This window comes from Bombus fervidus, chromosome 2 (genome assembly GCF_041682495.2).
Source record: "Bombus fervidus isolate BK054 chromosome 2, iyBomFerv1, whole genome shotgun sequence".
In the NCBI taxonomy this organism is placed as follows: domain Eukaryota; kingdom Metazoa; phylum Arthropoda; class Insecta; order Hymenoptera; family Apidae; genus Bombus; species Bombus fervidus.
In genome coordinates this window covers 20,383,997-20,405,650 of record NC_091518.1, presented here as the reverse complement: position 1 = coordinate 20,405,650, position 21,654 = coordinate 20,383,997, and the positions used below count along the sequence as shown (strand labels likewise).

Genomic DNA, 21,654 nt, shown 5'->3' with positions numbered 1-21,654 from the left:
CGTACCTTGAGGAAGAAAGTAGACTTTTATTTATTATAAATATAATTATGCGTATTACTTCATTTGTATGTTATTATTTTATGATTGTTTTATTATACGATGCCTGGTGACTCTGCTTTATTTTTCTATTTTTCATTGAATATTAGCTGCAATACTTTCCCCTTTTTATCTCCCGGAGTGCAAACTGTAATTCGCCTAAACAAATATCGCAAATCAATGAGTACACAAAATTTCGCAAAATTCATTACAGAAACTTTGTCTATCGGAATTACATGAAATAGAGTGAATATTATGCTTGTTGTATTATTATGATATACCCAATTATGTTAGACATTAAGTTTAAACAATTAGCAAACCAAATAGAGTATGTTACATATTTATTTATGAATTATATAACGCCTATTTAACGTTTTTCAAAACTTTTGCGTCTTTTAAATTCTCATGAAAACCGATAAGAAAGCTAACAATAAACTAATGATAAAAGAGGCTAACAAGAACCAGCAAGATGAAATCTTCAAAACTAACAAAATTATAATCTTCAAGACTTTATTGCCTATATTTTATAGAGCACAACGTGATCGAACTGCCTCCAATGCGATTCGTCAAGGAATCTTCGAATTCCGGAAACCTCTTAATGGAAGCAGTGGTGATCGACGTGTCCCCGGATTATTTCGTCAGCGCGGAAGATGGCGACGACCTTCGTACAGAAGCCGACTTCGAGGACGTGTCCATCATGGACGACGTAACCCGTGTCTTTTCCTCCCCGGATCAAGACTCTCGCAGTTCTTTAAAACGATCTGCCAGGTATAGCCTGGAAGAAGATGACAAACCACCGACGAGACCTCCGAGAAAAAAATCGAGCTCCTCGTCCAAAAGTGAAAAGAGCGAGAAGAGCCACAAAATGGAATCGGAAAGCTTTCACAGCGCTCAAAAAGACGAACCGTTTTCACCAGTGTCTCCAATGTCACCGGTTTCCTCGTTGAAACAAGATGACAGCGACACTTTCGCCGATGCACTGTCTTCAGCGAGACTTTCCATCTCGGAGAATCAAGTTCAAAGACTACACGAAGACGGACGAGAAAGGAAACGCAGTCTGAGTGCAGAGAAAACAGCTGGCTCGAGCATAGACGATGGAATAGGCGGAGATTCTTCCTTCGATTCCGTCACTGGTGCTCCAAAGAAGAAAAAACACCGAAAGAAGAAGCATAAAAGGGAGAAAGGTAGCTCGGAAGAGTCGTCCATTGGCAGCGAAATCGATGGGAAACGAAGAAAAAGTGGGTCAGCAGGCGCCAATACCGAAATGCTTCAACGTATAGAGTCTATAAACAAGACCGAAGAACCTTACGTAGAAGACGTGGCCGACAAATCTAGCGAGAAGAAACAGACGACCAGTGAATCTGACAAGTCATTATCGAAAAGTAACAAGGAAAGATTGTTGGACAATATGAGGAGGCTCAAAGAACCTGTTTTTATTGTTAGAGACACTTTAGTGAGCATCGACAATCTGGAAACAAAATTGAACGCTGGTAGCGAAGAAGAGTGTAAGATGATCGTGACGAATAACGTTATCAAACCTATTCAAAACTTATGCGAAGAAGTGTCTTCTATAGAGTCAAAGGCATTGAAGAACGCGGGTGATAGATCTTTGAATCAAACCATTCGAATTTCTTTGTTGGAAGCTATCGGTGGTCCGACAGAGGAGCTTCTTCGTGGAATGGAATTAATAGAACGTCAGGAAAACGTGAAAAATCGTAAGATGGATTTAATTGCAATTTTGGAAAGCCTGACAGACCCGGTGGATGAAATTCTTATGGGAATCACGAAGCTCGAACATGAGCTAACTGGACGAGCAAAGGGCGAGAGACCGATTGCTTTAATCAGGATGATTTCTGCAGTTTCTAAGCTCGATGAAAATGTCAGGAATGTTTTAACTGTGGATAAGCGAGCTACAAGATTGGTAGCAAGCTTAGAGGATATTCTCAATACCTTAGATTTCTTTTTGAACGACGTTTCTGTGGATCCAACTAAAGGGACGATAGAAACTGTGGATACGGTAGTGGTCGAGTCTCTTTCGAAGTCTATAGAAGACATGGCGCGAGCTCTCAGTCGGTTTCCCACCATCGAAGCAAAAGCAGACGGTGCTTCTAAAATTGCAGAAGAACTTATTCTTCCAACGCGCGAATTAAAAGCAAAATTAGATACGTTGAAGTCTGCCTTGGAGACTTACGAAACCAGGGGCATCTTATCCGAGCATCGAACGAAATTGATCGAGTCTCTTCAAGAATCCGCTGAACAAACAATCGTCGAGATTCAAAGAGTAAAAGATAAGAAGCCAATGGAAGATCAGAAAAGGGTAGTCGAAGAGCCTAAGCAAGATATTCTAAAGGAAGTGAGAGTGAGCCTTCGGGAAACGTTGAAAACGTACGAAAACATTGCTGATACTCTCGATCCTCGACTCTGCTCCATTTTCGACCGAGTTGACGAGATGTACAGAAGACTGAGAACACCACAAAGACGAGAAATTGGCTTGGAATCTCTAACAAATCTGGAAGGTCCATTGTATTCTCTTCAGTGTGCTCTAACCTCAATTTCCACCGCAGAGAACTGCGAAACGATATCTAAACTCTTGGAACCCGCCATTTCTCAATTGAAATCAACGATAACTAATTTGAACGAGAATTCTTTGCAATCTATATTGGAAATGGTTAATAATATCGAGCGAATTATTTGTAAAACGGACAACGAATTGGAAGAAAGTACATCTTCGAGATCGATACAGGAACAGCCTCACAATTTGACAGATAGAGTCCTGGATCCTTTAATAGATGTTCAAGCAGCTTTAAGCAGTGCTCTACAGAATATAGAAGACGTCGAACCTGTTACAAATGGAGCAGCTAGTTCTCAAAAATTAGCTTCTTCCGAAATAGCTGTTTGTCTCGTAGAGCTCAGACAATATGTATCTGACGCAGTTCATACAGCGATGACCTTGAGAGAGGATGAAACGATAAATAGCCTGATAGATCTGAAGGAACCATTGCTGGATCTTCAAACGGCTCTTGTTTCCAAAGGAAGAACTTTCCAGGAGCTTCCAGTGATTCGTAAAATGTCGATTCCAGTTGAAAAGCTGAAGATCGTTGTATCGAAAGCGTTAAAACACTTCACATCACAAGAAGATATCAATTCGATAAAAGATCTTTGGAAAATGATAGAAGAGATTGAAACTCAATTACCAAAGACAATATCTCAGTTAGTGGAAGCTGAAGAAGCGACAAAACATATTTTGGACGGTTTGAACGTCGATCAGAATCTCAGTAATGTTCACTTTGCTTTGTCTTCGGCGTTAGAAAGACAAGAAAAGAGTTATCCTAATTATACCTCGTGTCTAACGATATCTATAGAAGATCTAAGGCAGAATATTGGATCTTCAGCGGTGGCGATTGCTAATTTAAAGAATCCGGTAGACGAACAGATTGTAGAACAGGTTTCTTTACTAAAAGAATGTCTGTTGAGTCTGCAGAGATCTTTATTGACCCAAGAACATGAACCCGAAGAGGAGCAAATTTTAAAAGATCTAATAAGGCCAATCGAGAAATTGAAGAGATTGGTTCAAACTATGGTAAACACCGATGCAAGAACGGACGTAATTCTTCCAGTTTTGGAATTACTCGAAGAAATAGAGAAAGACACTCCATTGATTGCAAGGGAGGCATCAAAAAAGAAAGCTAAAAGAGAAGCAGAAAAATTAATTCCGAAAAAGGAAGAACCGAAGAAACAGAAAGTTCAGTCGTTCGGTTTAGCAGATAGGATCTCTCGATCCTTATATCCTATGAAACATTGGTTATCAAATACATCTGAAGAAAGCACGAAGGATGAAGAAGAATCTGTTTTAAGTTCAACCGTCGACGAATTGAAGAAAGACGTAAACAGAATTGCTATTGAAACATCGTATTCTGAACCTCCGAGCGACGAAAATTTGATAGAGGCTTTGGTAGATCTTCGTGAACCTTTAACAAGATTACGAAATGCTATATCGATGTACCACGAACCAGCAGATTTGACAACTTTGGAGGAATTGGGCAGACCAATGAAGTATCTCTTGCAGACTATCATGGACATTCTTAAAGACCACGCTGGAGAAGAAACACTTCGACCTGTAGTGGATATCGTGGAAGAAATTGAAAATCAGATACCTATTTCTATCAAAGAAGCTCTTTACAGGAAAGAATTGAAAGAAATGGTACAATCAATGACTCAAGAGAAGATGGTGGAAGCAACAACGTCTCAAGAAACCATTCAAGTAGAGTCCATTCCTCAGGAGACTATTCTTCCAGAAAGAGAAGAAATTACAGCACACGCCTCTCAAGAAACTATTCCTGAAGCGACTCTAATGGAAAGCACAACGAAATTGCTTGAAACACAGTTTACTGAATCGATAGTTGAACAGACTGCAGTCGAAGAAAGTTCTCAAAGAACAGAACAGTTAATTACAACGATAGAAGAATTGCCAAAGGAAAAGAAAGATATGAAGAAAGCGAAGAAAGAAGAAGAAGCAAAGAGTTTGGTTGTTTCTTTGTCTAAAACTCTGGAGAGTGTTCAGATAGATATAACAGGGATTTTGGAAGATTTTGAAGAACCTACAGCTGGAACTACCATTGTTCCAGTTTCTATATTAGCTAATTCTTTGGAAGAACTTATGAAGACGATTTCTGAGATGAGAGTGACAACTGGAACATCGGTTAATTCTTACGAAGAAATAGTTAGTCAGACTGTATCTGTGCTAAAGAACCTTCTCCAACCTTTGAACAATCTTCAGAAAGTTCTCCAGCAGTCACATCAGCATGGTGCCCAAGAACTATTAATCTTGAACCATTTAATTCATCCTTTGAACGTGATCGAATCTGAAGTGATCAATAGTGCAATTGAGAAGCTTGATCAAAATTCTGATCTGAAGAAAAATTGTGAACCTATTTTGAATCTTCTTAGAGATATCAAAGATACGGTACCAATCGTTGTGAAAGATATTCATTCTAGGCAAGAGCTTCTTGGATCTCTTCGTGAGATTTCAAAACCTTTAGAAAATATCGAGGAAAAGATGAAAATTCTTGAAGCTCAAGCTGATGTTACTCTGGAGACAGATGTAGCCAGAATTCTGGTAAAGCCTTTGGATTATTTATTAAACACAGTAAACGTCACTTCGCAAGAGCTTGAGCTCTTAGATCAGCGAAGAGAAATAATTGTTGAATTTCGAACTCTTGTTGAACCTTTAGTGGAATTTTTGAGCAGTCTTTCGGTCGTTCAAAGTAGCAGAAAAAGTTTAGTTCCAGAATCAGCTTTGTTAGACGAAAGGCAAAGCGTTATTTCAAAGGCAGTCGAAGGTTTACAAAGACAAACTTCAACTATTTTAGAAAGAATTTCTAATTTAGAAGGAGCAACACTTTTTGAAGGTGCATTGAGTTCACTGAAGAATGCTACTATCTCTGTTCAACAACAAATTGGTGGGACTGATTATTCAAGAAGATCTAGCAACGAATTTACTCTTCAATATAATCTGTCGAGTTCGTTTAATCATTTGAAGAATACAATTGCAGTTTTGGATAAGAATGTGGATAAATCTGTTCATCAAGTGATTTCGAAGTCGCTGGAAGCTTTAGAGAAGCAAATTACGTTATCAGAAACACATTTCATGCAAACGTTCACTGAGCAAGCGGTAGATGAAGAAGCTATCGTTGAAGGATTTTTGTATCCGACTAATCAACTTCGGTCAGCTTTGAATGTATTAAAGGAAAAAATTAATCAAAAATCGATATCCTCTGTTTCCGTCCAGACTGTGACTCTTCTACAGGCTCTGGCTAATTCTACGACAGAGTTGGCTTCCTCTTTGTCTCTTCATCGGGTCAGGTTAATAAGAGAACGAGCTTCTGAAGGTTCTTCGCTTGTCGAAACCTTGTCTGCTATGGTGGATGTTTTGGAGAGTGTAAACGATTCTATAAGAGAAATAGAAATGGTGGCGAATGTAGAGAAAATTATGACAGAAGAGAAAGAAGAAAATATTTCGCCTGATGTCCCTATTACTATTACACAGATTGAAACTATTGTGGATGAGATTATTGAAGTTTCAAGGGAAGAAGTGGAAAGTGTGTTAACTATTGAAAAAATATCACCTGAAGAAGAACGATTGAAGATAGAGGAAATAAAATCTGAAGAGAAAATTCACGAGCTTCGAGAACAGAAAACAGGAAAAGTTAAAGGTGCCGAACCAATGAAAGAAGAAAAGGTCGATACCTTTGAAGCAATGAAAGAGGAAACAACAAAAGCGCGTGAAACAACTGAAGAGGAAAAAATAAAAGCTCTCCAAGTAATGGGAAAAGAAAAAGTTGAAACCTTTGAAGGGGTGATAGAAGAAAAAGTCGAATTTCTTGAGGGGACAACAGAAGAGAAAGCTAAAGCTCTGGAAGTAACTGAAGAGGAAAAGATCAAAGATCTGCAAGTAATGGGAAAAGAAAAAGTTGAAACCCTCGAAGGAGTGACAGAAGGAAAAGTTGAACTTCTTGAGGGAACCACTGAGGAGCAAGCTAAAGCTCTTGAGGTAACTGAAGAAGGAAAAATCAAAGCTCTCCAAGTAATGGGAAAAGAAAAAGTTGAAACCCTCGAAGGAGTGACAGAAGGAAAAGTTGAACTTCTTGAGGAGAGAACTGAGGAGAAAGCCAAAGCTCTTGAGGTAACTGAAGAAGGAAAACTCAAAGCTCTCCAAGTAATGGGAAAAGAAAAAGTTGAAACCCTCGAAGGAGTGACAGAAGGAAAAGTTGAACTTCTTGAGGAGAGAACTGAGGAGAAAGCTAAAGCTCTTGAGGTAACTGAAGAAGGAAAACTCAAAGCACTCCAAGTAATGGGAAAAGAAAAAGTTGAAACCCTCGAAGGAGTGACAGAAGGAAAAGTTGAACTTCTTGAGGGGACAACTGAGGAGAAAGCTAAAGCTCTTGAGGTAACTGAAGAAGGAAAACTCAAAGCTCTCCAAGTAATGGGAAAAGAAAACGTTGAAACTCTCGAAGGAGTGGCAGAAGGAAAAGTTGAACTTCTAGAGGGAACAACTGAGGAGCACGCTAAAGCTCTTGAGGTAACTGAAGAAGGAAAAATCAAAGCTCTCCAAGTAATAGGAAAAGAAAAAGTTGAAACCCTCGAAGGAGTGACAGAAGGAAAAGTTGAACTTCTTGAGGGGACAACTGAGGAGAAAGCTAAAGCTCTTGAGGTAACTGAAGAAGGAAAACTCAAAGCTTTCCAAGTAATGGGAAAAGAAAAAGTTGAAACTCTCGAAGGAGTGGCAGAAGGAAAAGTTGAACTTCTAGAGGGAACAACTGAGGAGCAAGCTAAAGCTCTTGAGGTAACTGAAGAAGGAAAAATCAAAGCTCTGCAAGTAATGGGAAAAGAAAAAGTTGAAACTTTTGAAGGAGTGGCAGAAGGAAAAGTTGAACTTCTTGAGGAGACAACTGAGGAGAAAGCCAAAGCTCTTGAGGTAACTGAAGAAGGAAAACTCAAAGCTCTCCAAGTAATGGGAAAAGAAAAGGTTGAAACCCTCGAAGGAGTAATAGAAGAAAAAGTCGAACTTCTTGAGGGGACAACAGAAGAGGAAGCTAAAGCTCTGGAAGTAACTGAAGAGGAAAAGATCAAAGTTCTGGAAGTAATGGGAAAAGAAAAAGTTGAAACTTTTGAAGGAGTGGCAGAAGGAAAAGTTGAACTTCTTGAGGAGACAACTGAGGAGAAAGCCAAAGCTCTTGAGGTAACTGAAGAAGGAAAAATCAAAGCTCTCCAAGTAATGGGAAAAGAAAAAGTTGAAACCCTCGAAGGAGTGGCAGAAGGAAAAGTTGAACTTCTTGAGGGGACAACAGAAGAGAAAGCTAAAGCTCTTGAGGTAACTGAAGAAGGAAAACTCAAAGCTCTCCAAGTAATGGGAAAAGAAAAAGTTGAAACCCTTGAGGGAGTGGCAGAAGGAAAAGTTGAACTTCTAGAGGGAACAACTGAGGAGCAAGCTAAAGCTCTTGAGGTAACTGAAGAAGGAAAAATCAAAGCTCTCCAAGTAATGGGAAAAGAAAAAGTTGAAACCCTCGAAGGAGTGACAGAAGGAAAAGTTGAACTTCTAGAGGGGACAACTGAGGAGAAAGCTAAAGCTCTTGAGGTGACTGAAGAAGGAAAACTCAAAGCTTTCCAAGTAATGGGAAAAGAAAAAGTTGAAACTCTCGAAGGAGAGGCAGAAGGAAAAGTTGAACTTCTAGAGGGAACAACTGAGGAGCAAGCTAAAGCTCTTGAGGTAACTGAAGAAGGAAAAATCAAAGCTCTGCAAGTAATGGGAAAAGAAAAAGTTGAAACCCTCGAAGGAATGACTGAAGGAAAAGTTGAACTTCTTGAGGGGACAACTGAGGAGAAAGCTAAAGCTCTTGAGGTAACTGAAGAAGGAAAACTCAAAGCTCTCCAAGTAATGGGAAAAGAAAAGGTTGAAACCCTCGAAGGAGTAATAGAAGAAAAAGTCGAACTTCTTGAGGGGACAACAGAAGAGGAAGCTAAAGCTCTGGAAGTAACTGAAGAGGAAAAGATCAAAGTTCTGGAAGTAATGAGAAAAGAAAAAGTTGAAACTTTTGAAGGAGTGGCAGAAGGAAAAGTTGAACTTCTTGAGGAGACAACTGAGGAGAAAGCCAAAGCTCTTGAGGTAACTGAAGAAGGAAAAATCAAAGCTCTCCAAGTAATGGGAAAAGAAAAAGTTGAAACCCTCGAAGGAGTGACAGAAGGAAAAGTTGAACTTCTTGAGGGGACAACAGAAGAGAAAGCTAAAGCTCTTGAGGTAACTGAAGAAGGAAAACTCAAAGCTCTCCAAGTAATGGGAAAAGAAAAAGTTGAAACCCTTGAAGGAGTGGCAGAAGGAAAAGTTGAACTTCTTGAGGGAACAACTGAGGAGCAAGCTAAAGCTCTTGAGGTAACTGAAGAAGGAAAAATCAAAGCTCTCCAAGTAATGGGAAAAGAAAAAGTTGAAACCCTCGAAGGAGTTACAGAAGGAAAAGTTGAACTTCTTGAGGGAACAACTGAGGAGCAAGCTAAAGCTCTTGAGGTAACTGAAGAAGGAAAAATCAAAGCTCTCCAAGTAATGGGAAAAGAAAAAGTTGAAACCCTCGAAGGAGTGACAGAAGGAAAAGTTGAACTTCTTGAGGAGACAACAGAAGAGAAAGCTAAAGCTCTTGAAGTAACTGAAGAGGGAAAAGTCGGCACTCTGCAAATAATGGGAACGGAAACAGTTGAATCTCCTGATTTGGTAGAAGAAAAAGTTGAAGTTCTGAAAGAAATGAAAGAAGAAGCAGTTATGGCTCTTGAAGCAGCAGCTGTGTCTCCTGAATTAGTGCAAGAGAGAAAAGTTGAAAGCATTGAAGTAATAAAAGTCGGAAAAGTCGAATCGATTGAAGGAATGGAAGAAGAAAAAGCTGGCGATCTTGAGATAACGAAAGGAGGAGAATCAGTAGCAACATATAAATCAACAGAAGAATTGTCGAAAGCAGAGGAAAGCTTTATTGTGTTATCCGAAGAGACAAAAGAAGATGCTGGCCAAATATTATTTGATATAGCAGAGAAACTATCGATAAAAGAAGAAACAGTTGAATCTCTGCCTCAGATGACGGAGGAAATGCCAAAGGATGTGGTAAAAGTGGGAGCTCCGCTTGACGAAACCGAAAAGTTGGTAGAAGAAGAAAAAGCAGAGATTTTGGCAGGTGGAGTAGCACTGCCGGCTAAAACTGTGGACGAAGAAACAACATCGTCTGAAAAAGTGGCTGTAACAGAAAAATTAAAGGGAGCATCAGGTGTTGAAGAATCTGTGGAAGAAATAGACGCACAAACGATAGAATCAGAAGAAAAAAAAACAAGGAATGAAACAGCAGTCGAAAGAATGGAGGAAGGAAAAATTGAAAAAGAAGAAGTGGTAAGTCAAGAAATAAAAATAGAAGAATCTAAAAAATCAGAAGAATTAAAACAAAAGCATGATGCTAAAGAGCAAGTGTTTGAAAAAGTAGAGGAAACGCTAACAACAGAAAGAGTCGTAGAAGAATCACCAAGAGAAGAGAAAACAAAAGAATCAAACGAGGCAGAAAGACAAAGAGAGATTATGGAAGCTTTAGAACAAATAGAAGACCTAGCAAAAGCAGAAGAAAAGGCAGAGGAGGAAAGAAAACAGGCAAGAATCAATCTGATACAAAAGACAGGCTCGCTGATCAATGCTCTACAACAACCTTTCAAAGAACTAACCAGTCTCGTGTCTGTAGCACTAGACGAACCTCTTTCCTCAAGATCGGAAGAAGAGAAACGAAGAATTCGAGAATTAACAGCCCTCATACAAATCCTTTACGACTTAAAAGCAACCAGCGTATCGATTCAAAACACATTATCTTCCTCTTCAATCTCAGAACTTAAAACGCAATTTGTTGGTCTGTTGGAATCTTTAATAAACGTAGATCAAGCCACAGAAAAGATTCTTCGTTTGACTGAAAAAGAGTTAACACCAGCACTGAAAGAAAACGTAATGGTATCCTTGCAAATACTTTCAGAACCTCTAAAATCTCTTCAACGTGAACTCTCTTCTATCCAAGGAGCAACTTCTCAGCTTCCTACAGATTGTATTCCACTACGTGGAAACGCACAAAATGTAAATGAAGCGATTTCTGAACTCGTAAAGGTTATTCAACAGACTGCTGAAACGAAGAGTATGAAAGTGGTCGAAGAAATCAAAGTGATGGCGAAAACGAAAGAAGAAAATTTGGATATCGAGGAAACCACAGCGAGACCTCTTCAAGAACTGATAGAAGTCCTCATGGTCTCTCAAGAACAAGTGAAACCAGAGGATGCCTCGCCACTTGGTTCTGCTCCGCCTTCGATAGAATCAGCTGAGTTAATCAAACAGCAAAAATTAGAAGCAGATATCGCGAAGAAGATAGTCAGCCCAATACAAAATCTTCGTGAGGCTATTGCTAAAATCGAGGAAGAGAAATTGGAAGAAACTGAACAATTAGATTTGCCTACGAAGACAGCTGCAATTATCTTGAGTACTATTGTTTATCCTTTGGAAAAATTGAAACAATCTTTGGATATCTCTTCTCAGCAACAAACTGTAGAACATGAAGAAATTACGGAACAAACAGAATCAAACGTTCCATTTTTGCAATCGTTACCAGTAGCCAATATTCTAGAAGAACTGGAGAGATCCATCGCCAGAATTCAAGAAGAAATAATCCTCGAAGCGACTGAAGAAATGAACAAATCAGAGGATAAGGCGTTAATTGCAAAAGAAATAGACAAATCGCTAGAAAATCTTAAATTTTCAATCGGTGCGGTACAAAAAATAGTAACTTCTGGAACTGAAAGTGCCGGAACATTTTCCAATATAGAAGAGATACCAGCAGTCAAGACATTCATTGAATCGGTGAATGAATTAGGAGAAAAATGTACAGCGATTGTCAGTTCTCCTCCAATAAAGATAGAATCTCCAGAAAAAATTCGAAAAGAAGAATTGGAGCAAGTTTTAGAAATGATGACTCAGCCTATTCAGCTCTTGCGTGAAACAGCTTCTGAGATTGAAGAACAGAAGACTGACGAGGTACGAGCTTTAGATGAAACAAGCAAAAACGTAGTAGAAGCTTTGAAACCTCTGGTGCATCCTTTAGAAGAATTGGAACAATTATTATGCACAGCAATTGAACAAATTCGTCCATCGAAAGATGAAACGACCGAAGAAATAAAGAGTACTACTTTACCTACGGAGCAATTGAAGGTTAGTCCTGTACTGGAAGAACTGCAGAAATCAATTGTTATGATAGAAGAACAGATAGCTCTACAACCGAAAAAACTTGATGTGTCCACTACAAAAGTGGAAGCTTCTGTTGCTGAATTGATAGAAAGTCCATTGAAAACTCTCAAATCTACTGTGACGGCCATTCAAACTCTTGAGGCAGAAGAAACCAAAGAATTAACCAGTGAAGAGAAAACAACAGCCCTGAAAACACTTGCCAAGTGTGTGGAAAAGATAGCAAAAGTGTCTTCGGAGATTTCTAGTCAACAGAAAGTTGAAATTAGTATTTTGCAACAGCCACAAGTTGCTAAAATAGATATGCAAGAGTTTGGACAGCAAGCTCTTGATAATATAGCAAGTCCAATTCAAATTTTACGTGAGACCATTTCCAAACTTGACGAACAACAGACGCAAGAGACTGAAACTTTAATTATGCCAGAAACGAAAGAAATCGCTGGTGTTTTACACACCTTGGTCGAACCTTTGGAACAATTGGAAAAGTCTTTATCAGTGGCTGTTCAAGAGACGAGCATCGTTAAAGAAGAATCTACATCAGACTTGGAAGATGTCCAATCCTCTATGAAGTCGAATGTCGGGCCTGTTTTAGAGCAGTTAGAAAAGTCTATTGCTGTAATTCAAGAACAAGTTTCTTTGGAACCTACTAAAGAAGAATCGAAAGATAAATTGGTAGATTCTGTCGCGAAGACTATAGAAGAACCCTTGGAACAATTGAAATCTTCGGCAGCAGCTATTAAGGAAATAATATTGGAGACTGAACGAACGGGTGATTTATCAGACGCGGACAAAACTTTAATCCTAAAATCGTTCGCAAAATCTGTGGAAGAAATTGGTGAAAAGTGTTTAGCAGTAATTTCCCAGCAACAGATTGGCATACAGCTAGTCCCCAAAAAAATAAAACAGTCTCAAGTGGAAATACTAGACATGGCTGTCAGTCCTCTTCAACTATTTAGGGAAACTATTATGAAAATCGAAGAAGAAAAATTGCAACATGTGGAAGCTCTCGATTCTTCTAAAATAGCTGCATCAGAAAGTGCTTTGAAGATCCTGGTAGAACCGCTACAAAGATTAGAAACTTCGCTATCTTCCACTGTTCAACAGGCAATCTCGATGGAACTCGACAAAATTGAGGAAATTTCTCAAGCAGCTCCACCTTTGCAAAAACTGGATATTCAACCTATCGTGGAAGAACTTCAGAGATGCGTAGCATCGGTACAAGAACAAGTAAAATTGCAAACAGTGGCAGAGCACTCCATTGAGGAGACTACTATCATGCAAGCCACAGAAAAATCGCTGGAAGACTTGAATTCTTCTCTCGCGATCATTCAGAGTGTGGTATCCACTGAACCAGGCGTAGAAGAAACACCGTCGGAGACAGAGAAGGTGACAGCGCTGCAACACTTCGCCAAATCGGTGCAAGAACTAGAAGAATGCTTGGCTATGGTCAGTCAGCATCAAGTGGACGCGAAGGAGACAGTGATGGAGTCGATGGAAGCTGAAAAACTGGAGACACGAGTTCTCGAGACGATTATCGTGCCGATTCACACGCTGCGCGAGACTATTATGAAGATACAGGAAGAGAGCACCGAAGAAATTGGCACGTTGGAATTGCAAAAAGGGAATGTGCAAACGTTGACTCCTTTGATGCATCCTCTACAACAGTTAGAAAGAACTTTGGTGAACGTGGTTCAACAAGCGAGTGACCAGAAACTCGAATCCGTGGAACAAATTCAAAAAGAAACTCCACAGGCTGTTGTCCTTCGACCAATTTTCCAAGAATTAAAAGAAAGCATTGTTAATATTCAAGAACAGTTAGCTACGAGCCTTGAAGAATCCTCAAAATTGGAGTCTGCGAAGGATATAAATGAAGCACTTGAAGAACTAGAAACAGCTACTATCGCTGTTCAACAAGTAATCACGCTTTCTTCGGAAGGGACTGAAGAAATAAAGACTCGGAAGAAATCTGCCTTGGAAGCTTTTGCCAAATCGATAGAGCAGTTAGAAGAAAGATGTTCAGCAGTGATAAGTCAGAAGAAAGTAGAAAAGAAGTTGGAAGAAGCTGAGAAGCAACAGGCAAAGATGGTGGATGTTGAAATTCTTCAGAAGATAAGTAATACGGTTCATGTTCTACGCGAGTCGCTTTCTCACATTGAAGAAGAGAAAATGCAGCAGGTAGAAGAATTGAAAATACCTAAAGAGGAAACTAATGTGAAATTAAATGTTCTTATAGAACCATTGAATATATTGGAACAAGCTTTACAGGCTGCATTGCTAGAAGGTAAAATGCTAGAAGAAGAGACTACAAAGGAGTTGAAGAAGAGTGAAATTCCTGTTGATAAATTAAATTTGCAACCTGTATTGGAAGAATTACAGAAATCTATAATTACTATTCAACAGCAAACGAGCGAAACCGCGTCAATTTCAGAAGAAGTTAGTGAAGTTAGTATGATGCTAGCAGCAGAGAAGTCTTTAGAACAGATGAAATTGTCTGTGGCAGCTGTTCAGGAAATAACAATTGCTCAGCAAGATCAAACAAAAGAATTGAGGACAGGCGAAGAAAAGTCTCGATTGGAAGCTTTTGCACGATCGATAGAAGAAACTGGAGAAAAACTGTTAGCTGCAGTCGAACAATACGAAGTGAAGAAATCCGAAGAAGTTCCGGCGAAGAACAAAGTGGTCGAAGATTTTGTAAAAACTGTCATTGAACCTATTAAAGAGCTACAAAATACAATTTTGAATGTAGACAAAGAAAGTGAATTATTGGGGAAGAAGAAAGAACAAGAAGTTGTACTCCTCTTGAGCATGGTGCAACCATTGCACAAACTCGAAGAATCGTTCTTATTAGCCATGCAGCAAGAAGCAGTAACAAAATACGAAACTGTCAAGGAAATTTCTCAAGCAATTCCAGCTTTACAAGAATTACCAGTTAAATTGACGTTAGAAGAACTTGACAAAAACGTGGCAGAAATTCAGAAGCAACTGGTTTTTGCCAAGGAAACTTTAAGTTTAACAGGAGACGCTGAAGACTTTGCTGTAATGAAAAATCTAGAAAGATCATTAGGTGATTTAAGAACGTCCGTAGCTGTGGTGCAACAGTTGACAACGATAGAAAAACCTGGCGAACAAATTCCAGACGTCGAAAACGCGTCTGCGTTGCAAGCATTTGGAAAAGCTGTGGAAGAGTTCAGAAAACAATGTTCTGTGGCTATCTCAAAACCAAAAGTGATTGCTACAATTATAGGAACGATTCAATTAGAGACACCACAAAAACTTGAAGCTCAAGTTTCAGAAACAGTTACTGTTCCTGCCAAGTTATTACAAGAATCCATTTCGACTATAGCAGAGATCAAGCTTCAAGAAGCTGAAATATTGGAAACATCGGATACGAAGAAACCTATGACGATATTAACCGAACTTATTCCACCGTTGCAACGATTAGAACAATGTTTCGTTGCTGCGATTCAAGGAGAACATGTGATAGAGCACGATACGAAGAGTTTAGAAACTGATAAAGTATCGTTTGAAAAGACAACTTTAAAACCAATACTCGAAGAGTTTCAGAAATCAATCGCAGTGATTGAAGAGCATATGATGGTAGAAGAGGGCATGCAAAGTATGTCAGAGGCTGAAAATGCTTCTCAATCGAAAACAATGGCACAGACGTTGACAGACTTAAAAACTTCTGTGGCTGCTATTCAACAAGCCGTTGAATTTGCTCCAGAATTTTCAAAAGAACTCCCTAAAACTGAAAGTGTCGCAGCATTTGAAACATTTGCGAAGACTCTTCACGATCTAGTAGAACGTGCTGCTACTATCGATCAACAACAGATAATTATCGAACCAGCAGCAGATACTATCTCAGAAGAAGCCTCATCTTTGAAGACTTGGGCGGATGTTGTTGAAGAAGCAAATGTTCAAGTCACAGAACCGATAATTGTGGATCAAGGTACCGTAGAATCGCCTTCAGAAATGGCTCTTTCAATTTCTGAAGAAGATACACAAACTTTGAAGAGTTTGGCGAAGCCGCTCAGTGAATTGAAAGAGTGTTTGGCGATAATTGTCGAAGAAAGAAAATCAATGGACGCGAATGAGATTGCTCTGACATTATCCGAAAAAGAGGACATTTCTTTATTGAAGGCTATGGCACAGCCTTTGTTAGAACTGAAGAACGTAGCTGTGTCTGTTATTAACGAGCAAACCGCTATTGAATCTACGAAAGAGAAATCTTTTGATAGTGGGGAAAAGCCAGAAATCACGCTAAATCCATTAATTGAACCTTTAGAAGAACTTTGCAATTCGATTGCATTAATCGAAGATCGTATGTTGGTTGAATCTGTGGAAGATCGACCAGTCGATGAGGTGTCTTTGTTATCTGCTTTAGCCGAGCCCTTGATAACTCTGCACCGAAGCATTTCTGTACTCGAAGAACGAGTGATGTCTCCTGAAGTGGAACCAATGCCAGAAGAATCGAGTCATTGGATCACAGAATGTTTGGCAGTTCCTTTGCAAGAAATAGAAAGATCTATTGCTGAGATTCGAGAGTGCGTTGTGGTGGAACCTGAGCCTGGACTTGCCGAAGAGATGTCGAGGATCGATACACCAGATTGGTCTGTCGTTGAGAAATTGGTGCAACCGGTGGAAGTTATAAAATCGACGATCATTGAAATGGAAGAAAATGTTATTAAAAGTATGAAAGCTGAGAAGGAAAGTGAATACGAGGTAGTGAAGATATTGGTGCAACCATTAGCCGACGTGCAAGAAAGCTTCTTAGTGCTGAAAAATAAGACAGATATGAGTATAGAGGAAGAAGAAGCTAGTATCGATGCTATTGTGGATTCATTAGCTAATCTTGAGAAGAGTATATCGTTTATCGAAGAAGAAGCTGCTGAAAAATTACAATTAGCCTCAAATATAACAGAAACTATAATTGGATACTTGGCTGAACCTCTGTTGCAACTGAAAGAGAAGATTATGACAGTGGAAGAATCTTCGACTGTATATCTTGAAAACTTGGAGAAACCATTGAAAGGATTACAAGCTGCTTTGGAAGCTGTCCTGTCTGATCAACGCGAGGAAGTGCAAAGGCAGAAGAAAGAGAGTGCTATTTCTATGGAAGAAGCTACGAGAATATCGACGAAATTGATTCACTCTATTAAAGAAGTAAACGACTCTATTGAGTCGATTGATAATAAGATAGAAAGTTATAAAGGTTTGCTAGGTCTAGAGATTCAGATTGAGAAGGAAGCTTTGAATATGTTGGCTAAGCCACTTGAACAACTTAAACAGGGAATTCAAAGTGTTTTAGATAAACAAAAGATTGGAGAAGAGCCGATGGAATCATTGAAAATGCTTCGCAAGGCAATTGCGATTGTTAGAGAGCAATCTGCTGATAAACCTATAGCTGAACCATCGCATTTGGAGATTACGGAAATTTCTGGCGTGTTAAAAACCTTGAACGTAAGTTTGTATGAGCTGGAAGATTCTACTAAGAAGGTTGAAGCACTGTGGAAGGATAGTTTAAGCGGAGAAGGGCTTGTGGAGCTCGAAACGCCTATTTTGAATTTGATGAATGATATAAACTTGCTTCGAGATAAATTGTTGAATGTACAGGTAGTGTGGGAGAAGGATAAAGAGAAAAAGAAAAGTAAAAAGGAAGAGAAAGAAGAAGTCGAAGAAGAAATGAAAATAGTGGACAAGGACGAGGATGAACGTAAGAAGGAAGAGGAAGCTGACAAACAGAAACATAAGGAGGAAGAAAGGAAACGGGAGGAAGAACAACAGCTGAGAGAAGAGGAGGAAAAGAAGAAAAAGGAAGAAACTGAGAAACTGAAGCAGGAGGAAGAGGAACGTAAGAAAAAGGAAGAAACTGAAAAACTGAAGCAAGAGGAAGAGGAACGTAAGAAAAAGGAAGAAGCTGAGATAATGAAACAAAAAGAGGAGGAACGCAAGCAAAAAGAAGCTGAGAAATTACAAGAAGAAGAACGTAAGAAACAAGAAGCAGAGAAATCAAAACTTGAAGAGGAGCATAAAAGGCAGGAAGAAGCTGAAAAATTGAAACAAGAAGAAGAATTAAAGAAGAAACGAGAAGAAGAAGAACGTAAAAAGAAAGAAGAGGAAGAAAGACTGAAGCAAGAAGAAGAATATAGAAAGAAGGAAGAACAGGAAAGATTAATACGCGAGGAAGAAGATCGCAGGAAAAGAGAAGAGGAAGAAAAATTGAAACAAGAAGAAGAAGGTCGAAAAAAGAAAGAGGAAACTGAGAAACTAAAACAACAAAATGAACGCAAAAAGCAAGAGGAGGAAGAGAAAATAAAACGAGAAGAAGAAGACCACAAGAAACAAGAAGCTGAAAACCTACATCGCGAAGAAGAGGAACATAAAAAGCAAGAGATGGAAAAAATAAGACTTCAGGAAGAGGAAGAGCGTAAAAAGAAAGAAGAGGCTGAGAAACTAAAACAAGAGGAAGAGCGTAAAAAGAAAGAAGAGGCTGAAAAACTGAAGCAGGAGGAAGAGCGTAAAAAGAAAGAAGAGGCTGAGAAATTAAAGCAAGAGGAAGAGCGTAAAAAGAAAGAAGAGGCTGAGAAACTAAAACAAGAGGAAGAGCGGAAAAAAAAAGAAGAGGCTGAGAAATTAAAGCAAGAAGAGGAACGTAAAAAGAAAGAAAAGGCTGAAAAACTACAGCAAGAGGAAGAGCGTAAAAAGAAAGAAGAGGCTGAGAAACTAAAACAAGAGGAAGAGCGGAAAAAGAAAGAAGAGGCTGAGAAGTTAAAACAAGAGGAAGAGCGTAAAAAGAAAGAAGAGGCTGAAAAACTACAGCAAGAGGAAGAGCGTAAAAAGAAAGAAGAGGCTGAGAAACTAAAACAAGAGGAAGAGCGTAAAAAGAAAGAAGAGGCTGAGAAGTTAAAGCAAGAGGAAGAGCGTAAAAAGAAAGAAGAGGCTGAGAAATTAAAACAAGAGGAAGAGCGTAAAAAGAAAGAAAAGGCTGAAAAACTAAAGCAAGAGGAAGAGCGTAAAAAGAAAGAAGAGGCTGAAAAACTGAAGCAGGAGGAAGAGCGTAAAAAGAAAGAAGAGGCTGAGAAATTAAAGCAAGAAGAGGAACGTAAAAAGAAAGAAGAGGCTGAAAAACTACAGCAAGAGGAAGAGCGTAAAAAGAAAGAAGAGGCTGAGAAACTAAAACAAGAGGAAGAGCGTAAAAAGAAAGAAGAGGCTGAGAAGTTAAAGCAAGAGGAAGAGCGTAAACAGAAAGAAGAGGCTGAGAAGTTAAAGCAAGAGGAAGAGCGTAAAAAGAAAGAAGAGGCTGAGAAACTAAAACAAGAGGAAGAGGAACGTAAAAAGAAAGAAGAGGCTGAAAAGCTAAAGCAAGAAGAGGAACGTAAAAAGAAAGAAGAGGCTGAGAAACTAAAACAAGAGGAAGAGCGTAAAAAGAAAGAAGAAGCTGAGAAACTAAAACAAGAGGAAGAGCGTAAAAAGAAAGAAGAGGCTGAGAAACTAAAACAAGAGGAAGAGCGTAAAAAGAAAGAAGAAGCTGAGAAACTAAAACAAGAGGAAGAGCGTAAAAAGAAAGAAGAGGCTGAGAAGTTAAAACAAGAGGAAGAGCGTAAAAAGAAAGAAGAGGCTGAAAAACTACAGCAAGAGGAAGAGCGTAAAAAGAAAGAAGAGGCTGAGAAACTAAAACAAGAGGAAGAGCGTAAAAAGAAAGAAGAGGCTGAGAAACTAAAACAAGAGGAAGAGCGTAAAAAGAAAGAAGAGGCTGAGAAGTTAAAGCAAGAGGAAGAGCGTAAACAGAAAGAAGAGGCTGAAAAACTAAAACAAGAGGAAGAGCGTAAAGAGAAAGAAATGGCTGAGAAATTAAAGGAAGAAGAGGAACGTAAAAAGAAAGAAGCACAAAAATTAAAAGAGGAAAAGAAGCGCAAAAAGAAGGAAGAAACTGAGAAACTAAAACAAGAAGAAGAACGTAAGAAACAAGAAGCTGAACAATTAAAACAGGAGGAGGAAGAGCATAAGAAGAAAGAAGCAGCTGAGAAATTAAAACAAGAACAAGCACGCGAGGAAAAAGAAGAAACTAAAAAATTAAAACAGGATGCAGATCGTAAGATGGAAGAAGCTGAGAAATTAAAACAGGAGGAAGAACATAAGAAGAAAGAAGAAGTTGAAAAATTAAAGGAAGGGGAAGTGCATAAGAAAGAGGAAGGAGCACAAAAATTAAAAGAGGACAAGAAACGTAAAAAGAAAGAAGAAACTAAGAAATTAAATCAAGAGGAGGAACGTAAGAAGAAGGAAGAAGCTGAAAAATTAAAACAAGAAGCTGAGAAATTAAAACAGGAGGAAGATCTTAAGAAGGAGGAGGAAGAAAAACGTAGGAAAGAAGAACAAGCTGAAAAGTTAAGACAGGAAAAAGAACAGCAGGAGAAAGAGGAGGCTGAGAGAAAGAAACAAGAGGATGAAGCACGTAGAAAGAAAGTGGAAGAAGAACAAAAGATCGAATCGGAGGCATTGGAACAAAAAGAAGAAAAGTTACGTGAAAGGATAGAAAAACGAAGATCACAACAGGCGGAAGATGAGCGCATAGAACGGGAGGAAGCAGAAAAACGGAAGAAGGAGCAGGAGCAGAGAAAACGCGAAAGGGAAGAGCGTGCGAAGAAAGAGGAAGAGGAAAGGCTGAAACATGAAGAAGAGGAGCGCAAAAGGAAAGAGGAAAGGGCGAAATTGAAAAAGGAAGAGGAAGAACGTAGGAAAGCTGAGAAAGCAGAAAAATTAAAGAAAGAACTGGAACGAGAAGACCAGAGACGAGAAGAAATCCGGCGTCGAAGAGAAGAGCAAGAGAAACAGATAAGACAAGAAGCCGAGAAAGTTAGGAAAGCTGAAGAAGAACGGTTAAGAAAAGAAGACGAAACGCGCGAACGTAGAAGAAGGGAACGCGAACAAAGAAGACAGGAAGAGGAAGCGAAATTACGCAGGGAAGAAGAAGAAAGGCTTCAAAGAGAAGAAGAACGCAGGAGAAAGAGGAAAGAAGCTGAAAGACAATGGAACGAAGATAAAGAATCTATGAGGAGGAGGGAAACTGAACGTTTGGAAAGAAGAAGAGCTGAAGAGCGTCAGAATAGAGAAGAATCCGAACGTTCGAGGCGGGAAGATGAAGAAAGGAGATGCAGAAGGGAAACAGAAAGGCAATTAAGAAGAGAAGAAGCAGCGCGAGAAATGAAGGAAGAAGAAGAACGCGTAAGAAGACGACAGGAAGAAGAGGCATCCAGGCTTCGTAGACGAAGACAAGAACAACTAAGAGACGATACTTGGTCCAAAATAAGACAAAGCGAATCGGATCAATTATTTAGAAAAATGGCGGATGACGCGCTTCGAATTGGAAGAATGAAAGCTGGTTCTTCTGACGTGGAATTTTGGCGGGACAGACGAGACAAATCTTATCGACACGACTCTGGTTTCGATTCGGGGCTCTCTAGCACTTCTAGATCGTACAGCTGGAGAGATTCCCTGACATCTTTGACCAGGAAGAGAATCGATGATTTTCTTGATTATAAACTGAGGGATACTCCGATCGATAGATACTACTACGATACTGGGACGTACTACAGAAGAAGAAGAAAAAGGGACGATCAAATTACTCGAACAAGATCCATTAGTTTGTTGAAGTACGATGACTATTCGACGGGTGATAGTGATACGACTATTACAGCTGCTACTGTTAGCAAACCACCGAGATACACTAGTAGAACAAGGACTAGTTCGCGAATTGATTTAGACGATCGTGGTTCGAATTTGTCTATATATTTGCCACCTATCAAGGACGAGGTAAGAATATAATA

At 39.2% G+C, this 21,654-nt stretch overlaps 1 protein-coding gene across 6 annotated transcripts in view; it reads left to right on the top strand.

Annotated features, from left to right (window-relative positions):
- LOC139996218 (uncharacterized) overlaps positions 1-21,654 on the top strand; it is a 79,530-nt gene that overhangs the window by 21,877 nt on the left and 35,999 nt on the right. For 4 of the 6 annotated variants that reach the window (XR_011802171.1, XM_072020439.1, XM_072020452.1 and 1 more), the window contains 2 exons: positions 567-18,068; positions 18,255-21,640. Coding sequence is in view for 5 of the 6 variants with exons in the window: in XM_072020439.1 (XP_071876540.1) it covers positions 567-18,068; positions 18,255-21,640 (20,888 nt within the window). In the remaining variant the exon portion in view is untranslated. The remainder of the gene's footprint in view (positions 1-566; positions 18,069-18,254; positions 21,641-21,654) is intronic. The other 2 variants (XM_072020474.1, XM_072020460.1) reach the window with 2 other exon arrangements.